This window comes from Engystomops pustulosus, chromosome 2 (genome assembly GCF_040894005.1).
Source record: "Engystomops pustulosus chromosome 2, aEngPut4.maternal, whole genome shotgun sequence".
Classification (NCBI taxonomy): Eukaryota; Metazoa; Chordata; class Amphibia; order Anura; family Leptodactylidae; genus Engystomops; species Engystomops pustulosus.
In genome coordinates, this window is record NC_092412.1 from 18,353,905 (window position 1) to 18,377,955 (window position 24,051).

The following is a 24,051-nucleotide window of genomic DNA, read 5'->3' on the forward strand; positions in this document are numbered from 1 at the left end:
GACTGTGATATATGGATTTGTATTCCAGGATTATTGCTTTTTCAAGTGCACTATGGGTGTGTCCTCACACTGCTGTGCTCTGTGCTCTCTGCATTGAACTGCTCCATCGTAACCTTCTACCCTAGGTTTCCCTTCAGCTTTAGTAAATGGCGACTCTTACCAAATCTCACACGATTTTCACTCCTCCTTTGCGGCTACAGATCCATCCATGCAATGCGCCCCCCAGGACCCCACCTGGATGAGGAGGGGCACACACCTCCTGTAACAAGGCTTCTTATTGGCTGAGCCTCCCAGTAAAAGTGAATTATAAAAATGATCCAACTTGCTGAGTCACTCACTCCCCCTGCACATCACCCGTCACCCACATGTGCACCCCCCACCCCCACCCATAATCGCTTACATCTGGGGATCATCCGCTGCGAGGAGACAGGATACCTGCTCATAGCGACCCCAGGATAAGGGGATGAGAGGCTGATTACTGGGTAATCATGGGATGGAGGTGCATGCTCAGCCCCATAGATGATTGCCGTGCAGGGTGGGGGTGCACATCACCACCTTTTGAACAATCCCTTTAACACAGCTGACAGCTATTCCTTCTATACACCTGCATGCTCAGCAGGGTCCCAACCTGTGAACAAACCTGTCTGATACACTGTAACAAACCCTGCAGGTGAGGATGAGAATGTGAACGGGGCCCAGTCACTGACAGGCAGCAGAGATCTTGTAAATCCCACAGGACCTCTCGTTATGGGGGCAGATCAGGTCCCGCTGTGTAATGATGATGTGACTCAGCAGCGTCTTATCACAGCGAGGCAGAGATGTCCCTGCGGGGATCTGTCATATACAAGACCGGGACAAGATAGCCTGCTCAGCCAGAGCCTCCGGGTGCAGGTGAGTGCTCCGCTATTCCCTCTCCGGTGAGGTTTCTATTATATCTATGGATTAGTCTGTGATGGCTTTCCTTCTACTTTGACAAAATCTGGTTAAATATCTGTTTTGTGTCTACAGCTACAATGCAAATATATGTGTCTCCATGGTAACAGACTACAAAGCAGCTGATTGGCCGGCCAGGGTCATTAGGGTAGATCTGCAGGTCAAGGATGAAAACCAATGGCAAAGTCGCATCGCTGCAGGATGAGACATGGACGCTGGAGCAGGATCCGACTACACAGGGTGTGATTGTAGTCTGTTACCATGGAGACACAGACACACAGGTGTATAACAGGTGTACACAGGTGTTCATAGCCTAAGAGGCCGGAGTTGGTTTCCTTAAGGGGTTAAGAGGATGAGAGAAAAGTTCACCTTGGACCTGATTGTTTTCACTTAATGTTTTCTTTTCTTAGCGACACAAAGCGCAGGAGAGTATACAAGACGTATCCAAGCCGCCCGTACCGCAACCCCAGAGAGAAGACACACAATACTATCACCCAGTAATCATCTACAGGGGCTGTGTATCTAATCCTATCCTGTGTGATACTGTCTGCTGAGCTGTGTATCTAATCCTATCCTGTGTGATACTGTCTGCTGAGCTGTGTATCTAATCCTCTCCTGTGTGATACTGTCTGCTGAGCTGTGTATCTAATCCTATCCTGTGTGATACTGTCTGCTGAGCTGTGTATCTAATCCTATCCTGTGTGATACTGTCTGCTGAGCTGTGTATCTAATCCTATCCTGTGTGATACTGTCTGCTGAGCTGTGTATCTAAACCTATCCTGTGTGATACTGTCTGCTGAGCTGTGTATCTAATCCTATCCTGTGTGATACTGTGTGCTGAGCTGTGTATCTAATCCTCTCCTGTGTGATACTGTCTGCTGCGCTGTGTATCTAATCCTATCCTGTGTGATACTGTGTGCTGAGCTGTGTATCTAATCCTCTCCTGTGTGATACTGTCTGCTGAGCTGTGTATCTAAACCTATCCTGTGTGATACTGTGTGCTGAGCTGTGTATCTAATCCTATCCTGTGTGATACTGTCTGCTGAGCTGTGTATCTAATCCTATCCTGTGTGATACTGTCTGCTGAGCTGTGTATCTAATCCTATCCTGTGTGATACTGGCTGCTGAGCTGTGTATCTAATCCTATCCTGTGTGATACTGTCTGCTGCGCTGTGTATCTAATCCTATCCTGTGTGATACCATCTGCTGAGCTGTGTATCTAATCCTATCCTGTGTGATACTGTCTGCTGAGCTGTGTATCTAATCCTATCCTGTGTGATACTGGCTGCTGAGCTGTGTATATAATCCTATCCTGTGTGATACTGTCTGCTGCGCTGTGTATCTAATCCTGTCCTCTGTGATACTGTCTGCTGAGCTGTGTATCTAATCCTATCCTGTGTGATACTGACTGCTGAGCTGTGTATATAATCCTATCCTGTGTGATACTGTCTGCTGAGCTGTGTATCTAATCCTATCCTGTGTGATACTGACTGCTGAGCTGTGTATCTAATCCTATCCTGTGTGATACTGTGTGCTGAGCTGTGTATCTAATCCTATCCTGGGTGATACAGTCTGCTGAGCTGTGTATCTAATCCTATCCTGTGTGATACTGTCTGCTGGGCTGTGTATCTAATCCTCTCCTGTGTGATACTGTCTGCTGAGCTGTGTATCTAATCCTATCATGTGTGATACTGCCTGCTGAGCTGTGTATCTAATCATATCCGGTGTGATACAGTCTGCACAGTAGATACAGTATCTGTGGGATGTTCCTCGGTTGGGATCAGGTTTCGGGCTCCGGTAAACAACCTGCGGTGTATCGGGACATACAGTCACCCGGATCGGGCCCTCCACCAGCCCCTGATTCTGATTGGCCGAGCCTCACGCCTCCAGCCAATCACAGGGCCCTGCCGGGTCTTCTGTTATTTACTTCTTGTGGGATGTTGAGACTTGGGTGACGCAGGGGAAAGTGTGACACTGCCCCGGATGTCAGGACCCTTACAGTGCCGGACACTAGTGCCTCCCTGACATCCCCCCATGACCACAGGCTGCACCCAGCTGTCCTAGAAGTGCCCAGAAACAGCTGAACTGCCACATGAGAGGGAAGTGGCATCCATGGGGCAGATAACATATAGACAGCTGAGGCCTCACACATGGGGGGCAATTTATTTTCAATGGAAAGTTAAACCCCTTCATTTACTTCCAATATCAGCCAAGTCCCCATCCACATGCACCCTGGGAATGGCAATAATGCGACAATCCAGACCCCTCTGTCCTCCTCCTCCAGACTCCGCTGCCCCCCCCCTCCTCCTCCAGACTCCCCTGCCACCCCTCCTCCTTCAGACTCCCCTGCCCCCCCCCCTCCTCCTCCAGACTCCCCTGCCACCCCTCCTCCTCCAGACTCCCCTGCCCCCCCTCCTCCTCCAGACTCCCCTGTCCCCCTTCCTCCTCCTCCAGACTCCCCTGTCCCCCTTCCTCCTCCTCCAGACTCCCCTGTCCCCCTTCCTCCTCCTCCAGACTCCCCTGTCCCCCTTCCTCCTCCTCCAGACTCCCCTGTCCCCCTTCCTCCTCCTCCAGACTCCCCTGTCCCCCTTCCTCCTCCTCCAGACTCCCCTGTCCCCCTTCCTCCTCCTCCAGACTCCCCTGTCCCCCTTCCTCCTCCTCCAGTCTCCCCTGTCCCCCTTCCTCCTCCTCCAGTCTCCCCTGTCCCCCTTCCTCCTCCTCCAGACTCCCCTGTCCCTCCTCCTCCAGACTCCCCTGTCCCCCTTCCTCCTCCTCCAGACTCCCCTGTCCCCCTTCCTCCTCCTCCAGACTCCCCTGCCCCTCCTCCTCCAGACTCCCCTGCCCCTCCTCCTCCAGACTCCCCTGCCCCTCCTCCTCCAGACTCCCCTGTCCCCCCTCCTCCTCCAGACTCCCCTGTCCCCCCTCCTCCTCCAGACTCCCCTGTCCCCCCTCCTCCAGACCCCCATTGTCCCTCTCCTCCTCCTCCAGACCCCCCTGTCCCTCTCCTCCTCCTCCTCCAGACTCCCCTGCCCCCCTTCCTCCCCCTCCAGACTCCCCTGTCCCCCCCCCCTCCAGACTCCCCTGTCCCCCCCCCTTCCAGACTCCCCTGTCCCTCTCCTCCTCCTCCAGACTCCCCTGTCCCTCTCCTCCTCCTCCAGACTCCCCTGTCCCCCTCCAGACTCCCCTGTCCCCCTTCCTCCTCCTCCAGACTCCCCTGTCCCCCTTCCTCCTCCTCCAGACTCCCCTGTCCCCCTTCCTCCTCCTCCAGACTCCCCTGTCCCCCTTCCTCCTCCTCCAGACTCCCCTGTCCCCCTTCCTCCTCCTCCAGACTCCCCTGTCCCCCTTCCTCCTCCTCCAGACTCCCCTGTCCCCCTTCCTCCTCCTCCAGACTCCCCTGCCCCCCTCCTCTAGACTCCCCTGTCCCCCTCCTCGACTCTTCCCTTTGGGTACCTCTTCCCTATACAGGATTCTGTACTGTACGAGCAGAGACACTATAGAGCTCGCTGCCGCTATGGCTGATGCACGGTCAGGAGCGGTCGGATGTCTTCTTTGTAAAATACAACACAATGAGATTTCTGAAGAGTGGAAAACTAGAACTTTAAAGAAAACCTTATTTGGGACACTAAGCACCCACAGGTCCTTGTGTGCGGGACTGAGATAACAATTGAAACACAGATCCCGCTACCCCTGGCTCTCTATTACCCCCACAAGAATGTAAAATACTCAGTGTACCACATTATACAAGAGTGTAGAGTACAGTACTCTAGTACTTTATAGTGTTACAGTACAGCGCCCCCTATAGGAGTGTAGACTACTGTCCCTCTAGTACTTTATAGTGTTACAGTACAGCGCCCCCTATAGGAGTGTAGGCTACTGTCCCTCTAGTACTTTATAGTGTTACAGTACAGCGCCCCCTATAGGAGTGTAGGCTACTGTCCCTCTAGTACTTTATAGTGTTACAGTACAGCGCCCCCTATAGGAGTGTAGACTACTGTCCCTCTAGTACTTTATAGTGTTACAGTACAGCGCCCCCTATAGGAGTGTAGACAACTGTCCCTCTAGTACTTTATAGTGTTACAGTACAGCGCCCCCTATAGGAGTGTAGACTACTGTCCCTCTAGTACTTTATAGTGTTACAGTACAGCGCCCCCTATAGGAGTGTAGACTACTGTCCCTCTAGTACTTTATAGTGTTACAGTACAGCGCCCCCTATAGGAGTGTAGACAACTGTCCCTCTAGTACTTTATAGTGTTACAGTACAGCGCCCCCTATAGGAGTGTAGGCTACTGTCCCTCTAGTACTTTATAGTGTTACAGTACAGCGCCCCCTATAGGAGTGTAGACTACTGTCCCTCTAGTACTTTATAGTGTTACAGTACAGCGCCCCCTATAGGAGTGTAGACTACTGTCCCTCTAGTACTTTATAGTGTTACAGTACAGCGCCCCCTATAGGAGTGTAGACTACTGTCCCTCTAGTACTTTATAGTGTTACAGTACAGCGCCCCCTATAGGAGTGTAGACTACTGTCCCTCTAGTACTTTATAGTGTTACAGTACAGCGCCCCCTATAGGAGTGTAGGCTACTGTCCCTCTAGTACTTTATAGTGTTACAGTACAGCGCCCCCTATAGGAGTGTAGACAACTGTCCCTCTAGTACTTTATAGTGTTACAGTACAGCGCCCCCTATAGGAGTGTAGGCTACTGTCCCTCTAGTACTTTATAGTGTTACAGTACAGCGCCCCCTATAGGAGTGTAGACTACTGTCCCTCTAGTACTTTATAGTGTTACAGTACAGCGCCCCCTATAGGAGTGTAGGCTACTGTCCCTCTAGTACTTTATAGTGTTACAGTACAGCGCCCCCTATAGGAGTGTAGACTACTGTCCCTCTAGTACTTTATAGTGTTACAGTACAGCGCCCCCTATAGGAGTGTAGACTACTGTCCCTCTAGTACTTTATAGTGTTACAGTACAGCGCCCCCTATAGGAGTGTAGGCTACTGTCCCTCTAGTACTTTATAGTGTTACAGTACAGCGCCCCCTATAGGAGTGTAGACAACTGTCCCTCTAGTACTTTATAGTGTTACAGTACAGCGCCCCCTATAGGAGTGTAGACTACTGTCCCTCTAGTACTTTATAGTGTTACAGTACAGCGCCCCCTATAGGAGTGTAGGCTACTGTCCCTCTAGTACTTTATAGTGTTACAGTACAGCGCCCCCTATAGGAGTGTAGACAACTGTCCCTCTAGTACTTTATAGTGTTACAGTACAGCGCCCCCTATAGGAGTGTAGACTACTGTCCCTCTAGTACTTTATAGTGTTACAGTACAGCGCCCCCTATAGGAGTGTAGGCTACTGTCCCTCTAGTACTTTATAGTGTTACAGTACAGCGCCCCCTATAGGAGTGTAGGCTACTGTCCCTCTAGTACTTTATAGTGTTACAGTACAGCGCCCCCTATAGGAGTGTAGACTACTGTCCCTCTAGTACTTTATAGTGTTACAGTACAGCGCCCCCTATAGGAGTGTAGGCTACTGTCCCTCTAGTACTTTATAGTGTTACAGTACAGCGCCCCCTATAGGAGTGTAGACAACTGTCCCTCTAGTACTTTATAGTGTTACAGTACAGCGCCCCCTATAGGAGTGTAGACTACTGTCCCTCTAGTACTTTATAGTGTTACAGTACAGCGCCCCCTATAGGAGTGTAGGCTACTGTCCCTCTAGTACTTTATAGTGTTACAGTACAGCGCCCCCTATAGGAGTGTAGGCTACTGTCCCTCTAGTTCTTTATAGTGTTACAGTACAGCGCCCCCTATAGGAGTGTAGACTACTGTCCCTCTAGTACTTTATAGTGTTACAGTACAGCGCCCCCTATAGGAGTGTAGGCTACTGTCCCTCTAGTACTTTATAGTGTTACAGTACAGCGCCCCCTATAGGAGTGTAGGCTACTGTCCCTCTAGTACTTTATAGTGTTACAGTACAGCGCCCCCTATAGGAGTGTAGGCTACTGTCCCTCTAGTACTTTATAGTGTTACAGTACAGCGCCCCCTATAGGAGTGTAGACAACTGTCCCTCTAGTACTTTATAGTGTTACAGTACAGCGCCCCCTATAGGAGTGTAGGCTACTGTCCCTCTAGTACTTTATAGTGTTACAGTACAGCGCCCCCTATAGGAGTGTAGGCTACTGTCCCTCTAGTACTTTATAGTGTTACAGTACAGCGCCCCCTATAGGAGTGTAGACAACTGTCCCTCTAGTACTTTATAGTGTTACAGTACAGCGCCCCCTATAGGAGTGTAGACTACTGTCCCTCTAGTACTTTATAGTGTTACAGTACAGCGCCCCCTATAGGAGTGTAGGCTACTGTGCCTCTAGTACTTTATAGTGTTATAGTACAGCGCCCCCTATAGGAGTGTAGACTACTGTCCCTCTAGTACTTTATAGTGTTGGGGCATCATTTGGGCACAGTGCCCCTATAAGAGTGATGGATACTCTGCTTATAGTGTTATATAGTGTCATGGCACAGTGCCCCCATACTAGTGCCAACCATGGAGCCCCCATAAGCCCCCATACTGTACCTATAGTGATCCACAGCAGTGATGAGTGTTACAGCACATGGTCACAGGGCGCCATCCCAAATTCAGGGACCCCAAGTCCCATAGAGGCTGTCACCCATCTTTCCTAGGCCCCAGAATGCTTTTACACTGATACTGGACTGTCCTATAACTGAAGTCACTTGACCCCCCGAATACTGTCATATGGGGGGGGGGGGTGGAATGCATATCGGATACACATAATTTAGGAATTTGGTTCTGGTGCATTATATTAGGGTCAGTGTGAACGGGGTCTTACAGGCCGGGGGTCTTTGTGCTTTGTTCGGCGTCATGTAGTGATTTACACAAGTGACAAGTGATCCCTGTTTTCTGCCCCCTGATCCTGGAGTCTTGTAACCAGATGAGACCGCTCTGCCCAAAATATAAAAGCTAAGGTCCCGCTCCTCCCTGCCAAGACTGGAGCCAGACCCCGGAGGGACACAACCAAGGAGGCGCAGGGGACACAGCGCTGCAGGTAATGTCACCAGCTATGATACAATGATAGATAATATACAGAACATACCTGTATAACAAACTGTACGAGAAAGCAATACAGAACGAATAACAATAAATAGAACAATAATACATGATAATAATTATACAGGCAGTCCCCGGGTTACATACAGGTTTGTTCTTAAGTTGAATTTGTATGTAAGTCGAAACTGTATATTTTATCATGGAAGTTCTAGACAATTTTTTTTCTTTTGCCCCAGTGACAATTGGAGTTTCAAAATTTTTGGTGTAAATGGACCAAGAATTATCAATAAAGCTTCATTACAGACGCCTTACAGCTGATCATTGCAGTCTGGGACTATAGTAAAGCATCCAGAGAGCTTCATCAGAGGTCACATGGGGCAGAGGGGTCCGTCTGTAACTATGGGTTGTCTGTAAGTCGGGTGTCCTTAAGTAGGGGACCGCCTGTATATGTACAAAATTATACAAAAACATCTGCTAACCATACAATGAAGTCTATAAAAAACTTAAGTCTCAGCAGAAACTTTGGTTCTTCAATTTACCCGGTTTCTTTTTTATTTTACCTAAAATTTGGTTGATTGAACTGAAAAAGAAAACTTGTAAGGAATATTTCAATTAGAAAATTTTTAATTCTCTTTTTTAATAGTCGTATTATATATTTATTTGTGATACAAATTTACCAACTAAATAGTGATTTCCTTTTTTTTTTTTTTTTAATTTAAAAATATTTTAATATATTTTTAAAATGCTATTTCATAATTTTTTTGTTAGAAAAGTAGCTTTTTATATTGTTTTCAGCAATTTTTTTTTTAACCAAAATTTTACATTTTTTTTTTATTGCTTTGCACCACAAACATTTGTACCGTTTTTTTTTTTTTACTATTTTATATTTAGTTTTATATTTTTATATCACATTATTTCCAAATTTTACATTTGTATCTGTTTTAAAAAAAAAAAAATTTAATTTTTTATTGCCATTTTTACTGCAATTTAAAGGGGAGCTCCGAAATTAGAAAATAAACGTGGCTGCCTCCTTGCAGTAAAAGTTCTCCACATGTCTATGAGTTGTGCCTGAGTTGAGTGAATGACGGCAGGTTGTAATGCCACATACAACCTGAATAAAAGGGTGGCACTGTTTTGTTTTGTTTTTTTTTTAAAGGTGTTTGTTTTTTTTTTAACTTTTCTATAAAATCCTGGACTTTGGGGCTCATTTACTAAGGGTCCGCGGAGCCCATTTTCGGCAGGTTACCCGACGAATTCCGTTTTGTGCCACATTTAACAGGGGATTTTGGCGTATGCGATCGGATTTTGCCACATCGGTGCCGGCTTGCACGCGACAGAAATCTGGGGGCGGGCCATTGGACAACACGACGGATTCGGACTACACGCGGGATTTAACATTCAGAATTGTGTCGTAAGACATGCATTACAAGCATCGGGAAGGAGAAGGTGAACTCCAGCGGACGTCGGTGCAGAAGCGACTGATGCAGGAACTCGGGTGCACGATCTTCATGAATCGCGCCGGACTTCATCTTCGTCGGACCGTCCGGATCGGGGGATCGCGACAGGACCAGGTAAGTAAATTTTGCCCCATTGCCTTTATATAAGAGGAGCCAAGCAATGGCACAGGGTGATATCATGAGACTTTCATACCCAAGAACTTCCTCTTGTATCCTGAACCTTAGTCAGAGACTTTGGGGACAACTTTATGAACATATTTTTTGGCTAATGGATGGGGGTCACTTTATAATAGTCCGTCAGGAAGATGCTAAAATTATTCGGCTACCTCATCTTGGTTTCTAAATGGCTCCTATTCTACAACCCAATCAATTTTTAGACTATAAATACATAATTATAATTTCAAAAATGTACAAAAAAAAAAAAACTTTTAGGTGACTCTTAGCTCCTCCCCCTTTGATGTAACGAGGATAATCCTGCGCTGACACAACCCGTATCCCTGTGTTTATGGGGTTTCTGGCCTCCGCCCCGGGCCCAGGATTAAGAAGATCTATAATAAGAAAGGAATTTACTGTCATGTCTTTCTGTATGTAGTCGGGATTGTTATATTCTATAGAAAGATGGAGGTAAAGCGTCAGAAGAGAGACAATGAGGCAGATGGGGCGTAGAATAATGGGGAGAAGGAAGACGCCCGGGGCCAGGGATTGGGAACCTACATACAATGCACACAAACCGTATATATATATATATACCATCAAACCTATATATACAGATCTACCTGCCTCGTCAGACATCGGGATGTAGGACGGACCAGGTAACTTTTACTATCTCCCTATATGACAATGATCTCCGATGGGTCCTCTCTGCTCTGCCTCCCTTAAAGGGCTATTTTTACTATATCAGTCTATGCATTAGGAAACCCTTTAATTCATCCTCCCCAATGATGAGTCTGTGAGAACGTGGCGAATGTGTTCATCATTGTTATCTGCTCACTCTTCATGTTCATGTTCATGAATGGAATGCAAGAGCTGCAGTAAAGACTGACACATATAATGTATTAAGGAGAAATGGGTGATGAGGGATATGAGGAGTTGTCCCCCATGCAGGTGACGGGTCCTGTGTATTCTGGTCGGGGTGAGCACATGGGGTGATGGGTCAGTGTAGGACTTGGCAGGGCTGGATGCTGCAGATCCCGTTACTTGCTTCCCATATCTCAGTGATCAGCACCCGGGTAAGGTCACATGTCATGGCACCCGCTGAGATGTCAACAAGTGTCACCCTTCACCCATATTCCTGCCCATCTGCACTCGCATCACCCCAAATCTGGGAGACAGTTCCCTAAAAAAGAGATGCACCTCTGTCATCTTTCAGCTGTTGTTGGGTGAAGAGCAATGAGGACACATCTCTGGTGTATCTTGCGCTGTCACCCAGCTTTTTTGGACTCCAGCAGAGCAGAAATATATAATATGGTGCAAATCACTGTATAACAAGTCCCCCACGGAGACTTGTGAAGATACCCATAGGGGCTGTCACCCAGCTTTCCTACGGCCCTGAACAGAAAATATTGTTGAACAATTTGGGTGTATATACATATACTCTATATAAACCCCATATCAGACAAGCAATGTATATACACACACACTATATAGACCCCATATCAGTCACCTAATACATATACACAGTATATAGACCCCATATCAGACACCCAATGTATATACACAGTATATAGACCCCATATCAGACACCCAATGTATATACACAGTATATAGACCCCATATCAGACTCCCAATGTATATACACAGTATATAGACCCCATATCAGACACCTAATACATATACACAGTATATAGACCCCATATCAGACAAGCAATGTATATACACACAGTATATAAACCTCATATCAGTCACCTAATACATATACACAGTATATAAACCTCATATCAGACACCTAATACATATACACAGTATATAGACCCCATATCAGACACCCAATGTATATACACAGTATATAGACCCCATATCAGACACCCAATGTATATACACAGTATATAGACCCCATATCAGACACCTAATACATATACACAGTATATAGACCCCATATCAGACACCCAATGTATATACACACAGTATATAAACCTCATATCAGACACCTAATACATATACACAGTATATAGACCCCATATCAGACTCCCAATGTATATACACAGTATATAGACCCCATATCAGACACCTAATACATATACACAGTATATAGACCCCATATCAGACACCCAATGTATATACACACAGTATATAGACCCCCATATCAGACACCCAATGTATATACACAGTATATAGACCCCATATCAGACACCCAATGTATATACACACAGTATATAGACCCCCATATCAGACACCCAATGTATATACACAGTATATAGACCCCATATCAGACACCCAATGTATATACACAGTATATAGACCCCATATCAGACACCTAATACATATACACAGTATATAGACCCCATATCAGACACCCAATGTATATACACACAGTATATAGACCCCCATATCAGACACCCAATGTATATACACAGTATATAGACCCCATATCAGACACCCAATGTATATACACAGTATATAGACCCCATATCAGACTCCCAATGTATATACACAGTATATAGACCCCATATCAGACACCTAATACATATACACAGTATATAGACCCCATATCAGACAAGCAATGTATATACACACAGTATATAAACCTCATATCAGTCACCTAATACATATACACAGTATATAAACCTCATATCAGACACCTAATACATATACACAGTATATAGACCCCATATCAGACACCTAATGTATATACACAGTATATAGACCCCATATCAGACACCTAATACATATACACAGTATATAAACCTCATATCAGACACCTAATACATATACACAGTATATAGACCCCATATCAGACACCCAATGTATATACACACAGTATATAAACCTCATATCAGACACCTAATACATATACACAGTATATAGACCCCATATCAGACACCCAATGTATATACACAGTATATAGACCCCATATCAGACACCCAATGTATATACACACAGTATATAAACCTCATATCAGACACCTAATACATATACACAGTATATAGACCCCATATCAGACACCCAATACATATACACAGTATATAGACCCCATATCAGACTCCCAATGTGTATGCACAGTATAAAGTCCCCATATCAGACACCTAATACATATACACAGTATATAGACCCCATATCAGATACCCAATGTATATACACACTATATAGACCCCATATCAGACACCCAATGTATATACACAGTATATAGACCCCATATCAGACACCCAATGTATATACACAGTATATAGACCCCATATCAGACACCCAATGTATATACACAGTATATAGACCCCATATCAGACACCCAATACATATACACAGTATATAGACCCCATATCAGACACCCAATGTGTATGCACAGTATAAAGTCCCCATATCAGACACCTAATACATATACACAGTATATAAACCTCATATCAGACACCTAATACATATACACAGTATATAGACCCCATATCAGACACCCAATGTATATACACAGTATATAGACCCCATATCAGACACCCAATGTATATACACAGTATATAGACCCCATATCAGACACCCAATGTATATACACAGTATATAGACCCCATATCAGACACCCAATGTATATACACAGTATATAGACCCCATATCAGACACCCAATGTATATACACAGTATATAGACCCCATATCAGACACCCAATGTATATACACACAGTATATAAACCTCATATCAGACACCTAATACATATACACAGTATATAGACCCCATATCAGACACCTAATACATATACACAGTATATAGACCCCATATCAGACAAGCAATGTATATACACACAGTATATAAACCTCATATCAGACACCTAATACATATACACAGTATATAGACCCCATATCAGACAAGCAATGTATATACACACAGTATATAAACCTCATATCAGTCACCTAATACATATACACAGTATATAGACCCCATATCAGACACCCAATGTATATACACAGTATATAGACCCCATATCAGACACCCAATGTATATACACAGTATATAGACCCCATATCAGACACCCAATGTATATACACAGTATATAGACCCCATATCAGACACCCAATGTATATACACAGTATATAGACCCCATATCAGACACCCAATGTATATACACACAGTATATAAACCTCATATCAGTCACCTAATACATATACACAGTATATAAACCTCATATCAGACACCTAATACATATACACAGTATATAGACCCCATATCAGACACCCAATGTATATACACACAGTATATAAACCTCATATCAGACACCTAATACATATACACAGTATATAGACCCCCATATCAGACACCCAATGTATATACACAGTATATAGACCCCATATCAGACACCCAATGTATATACACACAGTATATAAACCTCATATCAGACACCTAATACATATACACAGTATATAGTCCCCATATCAGACACCTAATACATATACACAGTATATAGACCCCATATCAGACACCCAATACATATACACAGTATATAGACCCCATATCAGACACCCAATGTGTATGCACAGTATAAAGTCCCCATATCAGACACCTAATACATACACACAGTATATAGACCCCATATCAGATACCCAATGTATATACACACAGTATATAGACCCCATATCAGACACCCAATGTATATACACAGTATATAGACCCCATATCAGACACCCAATGTATATACACAGTATATAGACCCCATATCAGTCACCTAATACATATACACAGTATATAGACCCCATATCAGACACCCAATGTATATACACACAGTATATAGACCCCCATATCAGACACCTGATGCATATACACAGTATATAGACCCCATATCAGTCACCTAATACATATACACAGTATATAGACCCCATATCAGACACCCAATGTATATACACAGTATATACACCCCATATCAGACACCCAATGTATATATACAGTATAAAGTCCCCATATCAGATACCCAATGTATATACACACAGTATATAGACCCCATATCAGACAAGCAATGTAAACACTATATATACCTCCTATCAGACACCTAATACAAATATATAGTATATATACCTCATATCAGGCACACAATACTATACCCAGTATATAGACCCCATATTAGACACCTAATACATATACACAGTATATAGACTTCATATTAGACAAACGATATATATACACAGTATATAGTCCCCTTATCAGATATCCAATGTATATATAAACAGTATATAGACCCCATATCAGACACCAAATACATATACACAGTATATAGACCCCATATTAGACAAACGATATATATACACAGTATATAGTCCCCTTATCAGATACCCAATGTATATAAACACAGTATATAGACCCCATATCAGACAAGCAATGTATATAAACACTATATATACCTCCTATCAGACACCTAATACAAATATATAGTATATATACCTCATATCAGGCAAACAATACTATACCCAGTATATAGACCCCATATCGGACACCCAATGCATATACACAGTATATAGATCCCATATCAGTCACCTAATATAGAACCCATATTACCCTAAAAATACAGCCCTAGACCAGACACCATAAAAACAATGACCATGAGAGCACCTAGAAATACAGACGCCACTAAATACACCAAATATTCATAGGCACTAGACCAGACTCCCTAAAAATCCACACCCAAACAGACCCTCTAAACATACAAACCCTCTAAATATATATTCCCCCCATAAAAATAATAAGGACACCAATACAATAGAAAGAAGATGGAGAAATTTGGATTGTAGCTTCCCTCCAGGGTCCCCAGAAGAGGAAGAATCGGGGTTCCCAGAGCAGGAGCTCCAACAATAATCCATCTCTGTCCATACCTTCTCGCTCCTCCTGTAGTCCTGGCAGCCAAGGATGTGTCCCTTTAAAATAGCACTGAACATAGCATGTCCAGGGCTGTAATGGATCACAGGAGGAAGCCTTGAATCAAGTCTGGCAAATTTGTGCTGGGTAGAGGCCTGGGTGCCACCTCTGGCACCCGTGCCATAGGTTCGCCACCACTGTCCTAGGATCTGCATTTATTTTGGTGAGTCCAGTGTATGGGGGACACTTAATATAAACATGTTCTCACATTCACTGACAGCAAGCAGAGAAGGGAGAGAAATCATAATATAGAACTGGAAAATGATCAAAACTGTCCTAGTCACCCATAGCAACCAATCAGAGCTCAGTTTTCATGTTTCCAAAGGAGTTTGACAACTGAAAACTTTGCACCTATTGGTTGATTTGTAGTCTTACTGTAAATCTATTAGGAGGTTAATAATAAGTTACAGATTTTTTTTTATAATGATTATAATGACAAGACTGGACGAGTCCTTTAAATGAAGATGTCAGGAAGGAACATACAGAAAACTTTCACCGTAATTTCTTGGTGACTCAGCAGGAAATGACCTGATAGAAAACGGGAAATAATGAAAAAAATGACGAAAATCATCGCGTCACTGCTGAGTTATCATCACCACATCACTATTACACCCACAGAAGATTCCTATAAGGGCTCGTTCACACTGCTCTGTAAGGCTCAGGTTTTAAAGGAAACCTGCACCTTATTTTACCCCATTAAACTCCCAACCTCCTCATGTACGGTGTGAAATGGCCATTCTAGAATTCCCTCTGTTATGTGAAATCTCATCCGTTTACCTATGAAAAAAAAATTCCCTTTCAAAGTCATATGACAATGAGCATAGAAGAGTCACATTTTACTTGAGATGAGTCAAGTCTAGAGGCTGCAGGAGGAGCATCACATTAGACTCCTCTATCTTCTGTTCTGTAGCACCTGGAAACATTCTGCTTGTGTCTAAGATAAAAAATCTCCTCTTTTAGATCACAAAACTGGATACAGGAAGTTTATCTACAGCTCACCTTACCAACTATGCAATCTGAAGGATGAGATTCTTACCTTTAATATTACACAAGCACCATGTTTCTAGGTGCTACAGAACAGAAGATGGAAGCATCTAAAGTGACTCACCTCAGGTAAAATATGACTCTTCTCTGCTCATTGTCACAAGACTTTAGAGTAGATTTTATATAGGAAAATGGGTTTTTCTAGAAAGGGCATTTCATAGTCTGCCGCCTACAAATCTGATTTATAGATTTTCTGTATCGTTGGATCCACAGCAGAAAGATGAAGATGAGTGCAGTATTTCCTGCTAAAACTATGGGGAACCTATCTCTTTCTAAGGGGGTGTATTTCAGTGCCAAGTTTGAGGCCAAAGACCACCTTAAAAACGTGTATGGGATGAGTTCTAGGGATGTATGGATGGCCCTGATCTCTGGGGTCCCCTGTAGTTGTATGGGATGCGTTATTGACAGGCCCGGCCCTGATCTCTGGGGTCCCCTGTAGTTATATGGGATGTATTATAGGCAGGATCAGCCCTGATCCCTGGGGCCCCCCATAGGTGTATGGGATCTGTTATGGACAGGCCCGGCCCTGATCTCTGTAGTTGTACGGGATCTGTTATGGACACGTCCGTCCCTGATCTTTCTGGGCCCCAACAATTGTATGGGATATGCTATAGGCAGGATCAGTCCTGATCTCCAGTATTCCCTGTAGTTTTATGGGATGCGTTTTGGACAAGTCTAGCCCTGGTCTCCGGCGCCCCCCACAAATGTATCGGATGTTTTATGGGCAAGTCCGGACCCAAATTATTGGGACATGATGGAAATGTTATGTTATGTTCTCATCTTGTATCTTCACAGGTAACACATATCACTAGTCGGGAACTACAACCCTACTTGAAGAAAGATGGTCGGTCTGAAGCCCTCGGAGGTGCCCCCCACATTGATGGTGAAATTTGTGGGTGCTGGTACAGCGGGCTGTATCGCAGATTTAGTCACCTTTCCTCTAGACACGGCGAAAGTCAGACTGCAGGTAGATTGAATGATAAGATGGGGAGGGGGTCGAATTTATTCCAAAGACTTATCCTTGTCCTGTCCGCAGATCCAGGGGGAGGCTCTGGCTGAGCCCAGCATCCGCATCGTCCAGTACAAGGGGGTGATGGGGACAATCTCCACCATGGTGAAGATGGAGGGGGCCGCCAGTCTCTATAACGGGCTGGTGGCCGGGCTGCAGCGACAGATGACTTTCGCCTCCATCCGGATCGGGATGTATGACTCCGTGAAACAGTTTTACTGTCGCCAGTCAGAAAGTGAGTCCAACGTTTAAGATTTTGGCTTTTATATAAATACCCTGCTGTAAGAAATAACTGTGACATCACAGGGACCCAGTAGCAGTGACATCACAGTATACACAATGACATCACAGGGACCCAGTAGCAGTGACATCACAGTAAATACAATGATATCACAGGGACCCAGTAGTAGTGACATCACTGTATACATAATGACATCACAGGGACCCAGTAGCAGTGACATCACTGTATACATAATGACATCACAGAGACCCAGTAGCAGTGACATCACAGTATATACAATGACATCACAGGGACCCAGTAGCAGTGACATCACAGTATATACAATGACATCACAGAGACCCAGTAGCAGTGACATCACAGTATACACAGTGACATCACAGAGACTCAGTAGCAGTGACATCACAATATACACAATGACATCACAGAGACCCAGCTGCAGTGACATCACAGTATATACAATGACATCACAGGGACCCAGTAGCAGTGACATCACAGTATACACAATGACATCACAGGGACCCAGTAGCAGTGACATCACAGTATACACAATGACATCACAGGGACCCAGTAGCAGTGACATCACAGTATACACAATTACATCACAGGAACCCAGTAGCAGTGACATCACAGTAAATACAATGACATCACAGTGGCCGCTTAAAAATGTATACATACTTTCAACAACCTTAATTTATCCCCAAACGTAACCCCAAACACCATTCCATCTTGTACCTGTTCTACGCTGAGACTGACACTCTGCCCATTATCACCATAGTTTTGGTCTTGCAGATTCTGGGGTCGTTTGCCGCCTTCTCGCCGGATGCACAACGGGGGCCATGGCGGTCACCTGCGCTCAGCCCACAGATGTGGTGAAGGTGAGGTTCCAGGCAGACGTCAGAGTCATAGAGGGGAACAGAAGATATAATGGGACCATGGACGCCTACAGGACCATCGCCAAGGAGGAGGGAGTCCGAGGACTCTGGAAAGGTGGGAGGAAAAAAAAAAAAGCTTTCATTTTTCGCATGGATTTGACCACCAGGGGGTGCTAAGTCATTATAAAATTCAATTTTATCAACTTCCTTTATCTGTCCACAGGGACCGTACCCAACATCACCCGCAATGCCATTGTAAACTGCGCTGAACTGGTGACCTATGACCTCATCAAAGAGGCTATCCTGACCCGCCAGCTCATGACAGGTAAGTGGTACTGTGTGTACACACCTACAAGATGCGTCGTCCCTGCTCTCCAGGGCATGTTCTTCCATTGTCAGGAGATTATATCAGTCTATAGTGATATAACTATATGACGGTTTTATATACACAAACCACCACTGATTTACCCCCATATCACCCTGTACTGCTTATGTCCTTTTATAGTTTCAATTGTTGTCATGTATAAAAAAAAAAAAAAAAAATTGTATTTTTAGGGGATTCCTGGGTAATTTACAGCTTTGTAGATAATATATCACATTATATAACAATAATAGATCTCGTACTCTCATTACTTATCTGCACACCTGAGAGATAACAGAGGACAAGATGTCCACAGCCAAAGATACACCTAATGGATCAGCAATATTATCTATTCTACACCGATAAAAATTATGCAACAGGATATAGTAGTTATATTCTTGTACATAGGGGGCAGTATTATAGTAGTTATATTCTTGTACATAGGGGGCAGTATTATAGTAGTTATATTCCTGTACATAGGGGGCAGTATTATAGTAGTTATATTCTTGTACATAGGGGGCAGTGTTATAGTAGTTATATTCTTGTACATAGGGGGCAGTATTATAGTAGTTATATTCTTGTACATAGGGGGCAGTATTATAGTAGTTATATTCTTGTACATAGGGGGCAGTATTATAGTAGTTATATTCCTGTACATAGGGGGCAGTATTATAGTAGTTATATTCTTGTACATAGGGGGCAGTATTATAGTAGTTATATTCCTGTACATAGGGGGCAGTATTATAGTAGTTATATTCTTGTACATAGGAGGCAGTATTATATTAGTTATATTCCTGTACATAGGGGCAGTATTATAGTAGTTATATTCTTGTACATAGGGAGCAGTATTATAGTAGTTATATTCTTGTACATAGGGGGCAGTATTATAGTAGTTATATTCTTGTACATAGGGAGCAGTATTATAGTAGTTATATTCTTGTACATAGGGGGCAGTATTATAGTAGTTATATTCCTGTACATAGGGGCAGTATTATAGTAGTTATATTCTTGTACATAGGGGGCAGTATTATAGTAGTTATATTCTTGTACATAGTGGGCAGTATTATAGTAGTTATATTCTTGTACATAGGGGGCAGTATTATAGTAGTTATATTCTTGTACATAGGGGGCAGTATTATAGTAGTTATATTCTTGTACATAGGGGGCAGTATTATAGTAGTTATATTCTTGTACATAGGGGGCAGTATTATAGTAGTTATATTCTTGTACATAGGGAGCAGTATTATAGTAGTTGTATTCTTGTACATAGGGGGCAGTATTATAGTAGTTATATTCTTGTACTTTGGGGGCAGTATTATAGTAGTTATATTCTTGTACATAGGGGGCAGTATTATAGTAGTTATATTCTTGTACATAGGGGGCAATATTATAGTAGTTATATTCTTGTATACAGGGGGCAGTATTATAGTAATATTGTAGCATTTTAGTATTGAGGTGTACAATGTTACATCGGATTATAACTGACCCCCTGAATTATGATTCGTCTCTAGATAATCTCCCTTGTCATTTTGTGGCTGCATTTGGTGCTGGCTTCTGTACGACAATTGTGGCTTCTCCTGTGGATGTGGTAAAGACTCGGTATATGAACTCTACAGCCGGGCAGTACAAGAATGCAATAAACTGTGCCTTCACCATGTTGGTCAATGAGGGTAGTCTGGCCTTCTACAAGGGGTAAGTTACAATACCACCCAGGGGAGAATTTGCTTAGCTGCATGATGCAGACTTTATGTATTATACTACATGCCCAAAGTTGCCCATCAGATTTTGACCATCATAATCAGACCTTTGTGATTGATGAAAGAAGTAGCAGGTCTATGAAATATGGATTTATATTCCAGGATTGTAGCAAATGCACCCAAGTTGTGTTGTGCTGTGAACACTGCTGTCCTCTGTGCTCTCTGCAGGTTAGGTAATTTCCCTGGAGAGTTGTGTAACCATACCTTTGTGTATGCACTGCTAGGAAATATGGATTTGTATATTCCAGTGGGGTGTCCTCACACTGCTGTGTTGTCTGCAGTTGGTCTGGTATTGTGCCTAGAGATAAGCAGAACTGCTGTTCTCTTGGCTCTCTGCAATTTGCTGGCCTCCTTGGCTCCCCCTTCCAAGATAAATCTGTAGCAGGCTTCTGGTTGAATACTACAGCAGCACTGAAGAAAGGGCAGTGAAGCAGTGCATTAGATAGAGCATTGCAGTGAATTAGATAACACTGTAACAAACCTTCAGCTGTCAGAATCTAAATACACAAAAAGAAAAGACTTCACATTAGATTTTTGGGGTTTATGGCAGGAATAGAAGATTTTGGTGGTGTTTTCTCTTATAATTCTGATATTTCTTTTGTCAGGTTTGTCCCCGCGTTCCTCAGACTTGGCTCCTGGAATATCGTCATGTTTGTGAGCTACGAGCAGCTGAAGAGGGCTCTGATGATGGTCCATGGGACCTGGGAAGACCCCCACTAAGGAGCCCAGACACTGAGGGGTCACAGTACAGTGGGGAAGTCCTTCCTGGGGATCACCCTATAGTTGCCCATAGACTGCGGCAGCCATGTTTATGGTGGGATACAACTGGAGGATTATATAATGGGATTATATTGCGGTGGATTATAACTTTCAACTGGGCATTTCTGCCAATATCTGACTAACTTTGCTTTGTTAGCATCTTGTATAAGTTTATAGATGCTGCACCCTAGTTATGTGGGTACAAAACAGGGCAAGGTCCAAAAGGGTGAAGAGACGGTCATGACTGTAAATATTGGGCAGGTAAACAACATTATGAAATAGGAGCCATCTTTGTTACCAACAGCAACCAATCACAGCCCAGCTTTCATTTTGTTTTTGCTATTTTACAAATGGAAGCTGCGCTTTGATTGGTTGCTGTTGGTAACAAAGATGGCTCCTATTTCATACAGATTACTAAATCAGCCCTTGTGTATATATGTTTATTTAGTGGAAAACTGGGGGTAAAATATACCCCAAAACCAGAGCGCTTCTGCCCAGTAATGACCTATATAATGATAATCTATCTGTGAATGGTGCCCCATATACCCCCACATTGCCAACATGGGGCCTCTTAGGGAACAAGATGGACGCCTGTACAAGGAGTATCACAGCACCTGGCAACATCCAGCACCACGACCAATTCACTGCCAGGAGTAATAACTGAGGGAAGCGGAGACTGACGTCCTTTATTCATTCCATGTTTCCATACAACACGTGTGTCTTGTTTACTGCATCCAGTGTGAGGTGCCAATGGCCGCCCCACTACAAGTTTACAAATAAAGATGATGTCTTCTAATGATCTTCTCTGGTGTTACTGGTGTATCTAAGCCTGTCATGTGGGATACTGGACGATGAGCCACTGTATCCATAAATATTATGTGTGACTCTGCTGAGCTGTGTATCTAATCCTAGCCTGTGTGATACTGTCTGCTGAGCTGTGTATCTCATCTTCTGTGTGATACAGTCTGCTGAGCTGTGAATCTAATCCTATCCTGTGTGATACTGTCTGCTGAGCTGTGTATCTCATCTTCTGTGTGATACAGTCTGCTGAGCTGTGAATCTAATCCTATCCTGTGTGATACTGGCTGCTGAGCTGTGTATCTAATCCTATCCTGTGTGAGACTGTCTGCTGAGCTGAGTATCTAATCCTTTCCTGTGTGATACTGTCTGCTGAGCTGTTTATCTAATCCTATCCTGTGTGATACTGTCTGCTGAGCTGTGTATCTAATCCTGTCCTGTGTGATACTGCCGGCTAAGGTGTGTATCTAATCCTATCCTGTGTGATACTGTCTGCTGAGCTGTTTATCTAATCCTATCCTGTGTGATACTGTCTGCTGAGCTGTGTATCTAATCCTATCCTGTGTGATACTGCCGTATGAGCTGTGTATCTAATCCTATCCTGTGTGATACTGTCTGCTGAGCTGTGCATCTCATCCTATCCTGTGTGATACTGCCTGCTGAGCTGTGTATCTAATCCAATGATGTGTGATACAGTCTGCTGAGCTGTGTATCTAATCCTATCCTGTGTGATACTGTCATCTGAACTGTGTATCTAATCATATCCTGCGTGATACTGTCTGCTGAGCTGTGTATCTAATCCTATCCTGTGTAATACTGTCTGCTGAGCTGTGTATCTAATCCTATCATGTGTGATACTGCCTGCTGAGCTGTGTATCTAATCCTATCCTGTGTGATACTGTCATCTGAACTGTGTATCTAATCATATCCTGCGTGATACTGCCTGCTGAGCTGTGTATCTAATCCTATCCTGTGTGATACTGACTGCTGCGCTGTGTATCTAATCCTATCCTGTGTGATACTGTCTGCTGAGCTGTGTATCTAATCCTATCCTGTATGATACAGTCTGCTGTGTATCTAATCCTATACTGTGTAATACTGTATGCTGAGCTGTGTATCTAATCCTATCCTGTGTGACACTGTCTGCCGAGCTGTGTATCTAATCCTATCCTGTATGATACAGTCTGCTGTGTATCTAATCCTATCCTGTGTAATACTGAATGCTGAGCTGTGTATCTAATCCTTTCCTGTGTGATACTGCCTGCTGAGCTGTGTATCTAATCCTTTCCTGTGTGGTACTGTCTGCACATTCCGCAGTATGAATGAAGTGTCGCCCTCTCTCCCTCGTGTGAATACCGCTGTATTTGGTGCTGGCTGTGGGTGCAGTGTTGATGTGGAGGGCTCGGTTCCTGGAATCCTCCTTGCTGGGCCATGATGTCCTGTCCGAGGCCGGTGACGGGAGTCAGGACATCTGTTTCCTTGGGTGACAGAGTGGGGAACATGCAGCTACAAGAACACATATTACAAGGCTTCCAAGTATTTAAAGGGTATTTCCACTGATCCCTGGATACAGTCACCAGTCAAATATTACATTGTTGTTCTTTCAGCCAAGATATTCAGAACAATACTACTAACCCTTTGTGGTATTGGAAGATAATACTCAATCTGTCCACCATAAAATAATCCTGGTCGAATCATGATTGGAGACTTTTTCATGGTTAATT

General features: G+C 43.7%; 1 protein-coding gene across 3 annotated transcripts; it reads left to right on the plus strand.

Moving 5' to 3' along the window:
• Positions 1-754: 754 nt before the first annotated feature.
• LOC140117292 (putative mitochondrial transporter UCP3) lies at positions 755-22,328 on the plus strand. 3 transcript variants are annotated; one of them, XM_072133833.1, is made up of 9 exons: positions 755-891; positions 1,344-1,430; positions 7,812-7,989; positions 17,326-17,497; positions 17,567-17,774; positions 18,570-18,767; positions 18,876-18,977; positions 20,525-20,705; positions 21,376-22,328. In XM_072133833.1, the coding sequence occupies exons 4-9, from the start codon at positions 17,372-17,374 to the stop codon at positions 21,488-21,490; spliced, it is 930 nt and encodes a 309-aa protein (XP_071989934.1). In that variant the 5' UTR covers positions 755-891; positions 1,344-1,430; positions 7,812-7,989; positions 17,326-17,371; the 3' UTR covers positions 21,491-22,328. The 3 variants fall into 3 exon arrangements, with proteins under 3 accessions (XP_071989934.1, XP_071989935.1, XP_071989936.1); XM_072133834.1 differs by having other exon boundaries at positions 7,864-7,989; XM_072133835.1 differs by lacking the exons at positions 755-891; positions 1,344-1,430; positions 7,812-7,989 and adding an exon at positions 10,233-10,260.
• The last annotated feature ends 1,723 nt before the right edge of the window (positions 22,329-24,051 follow it).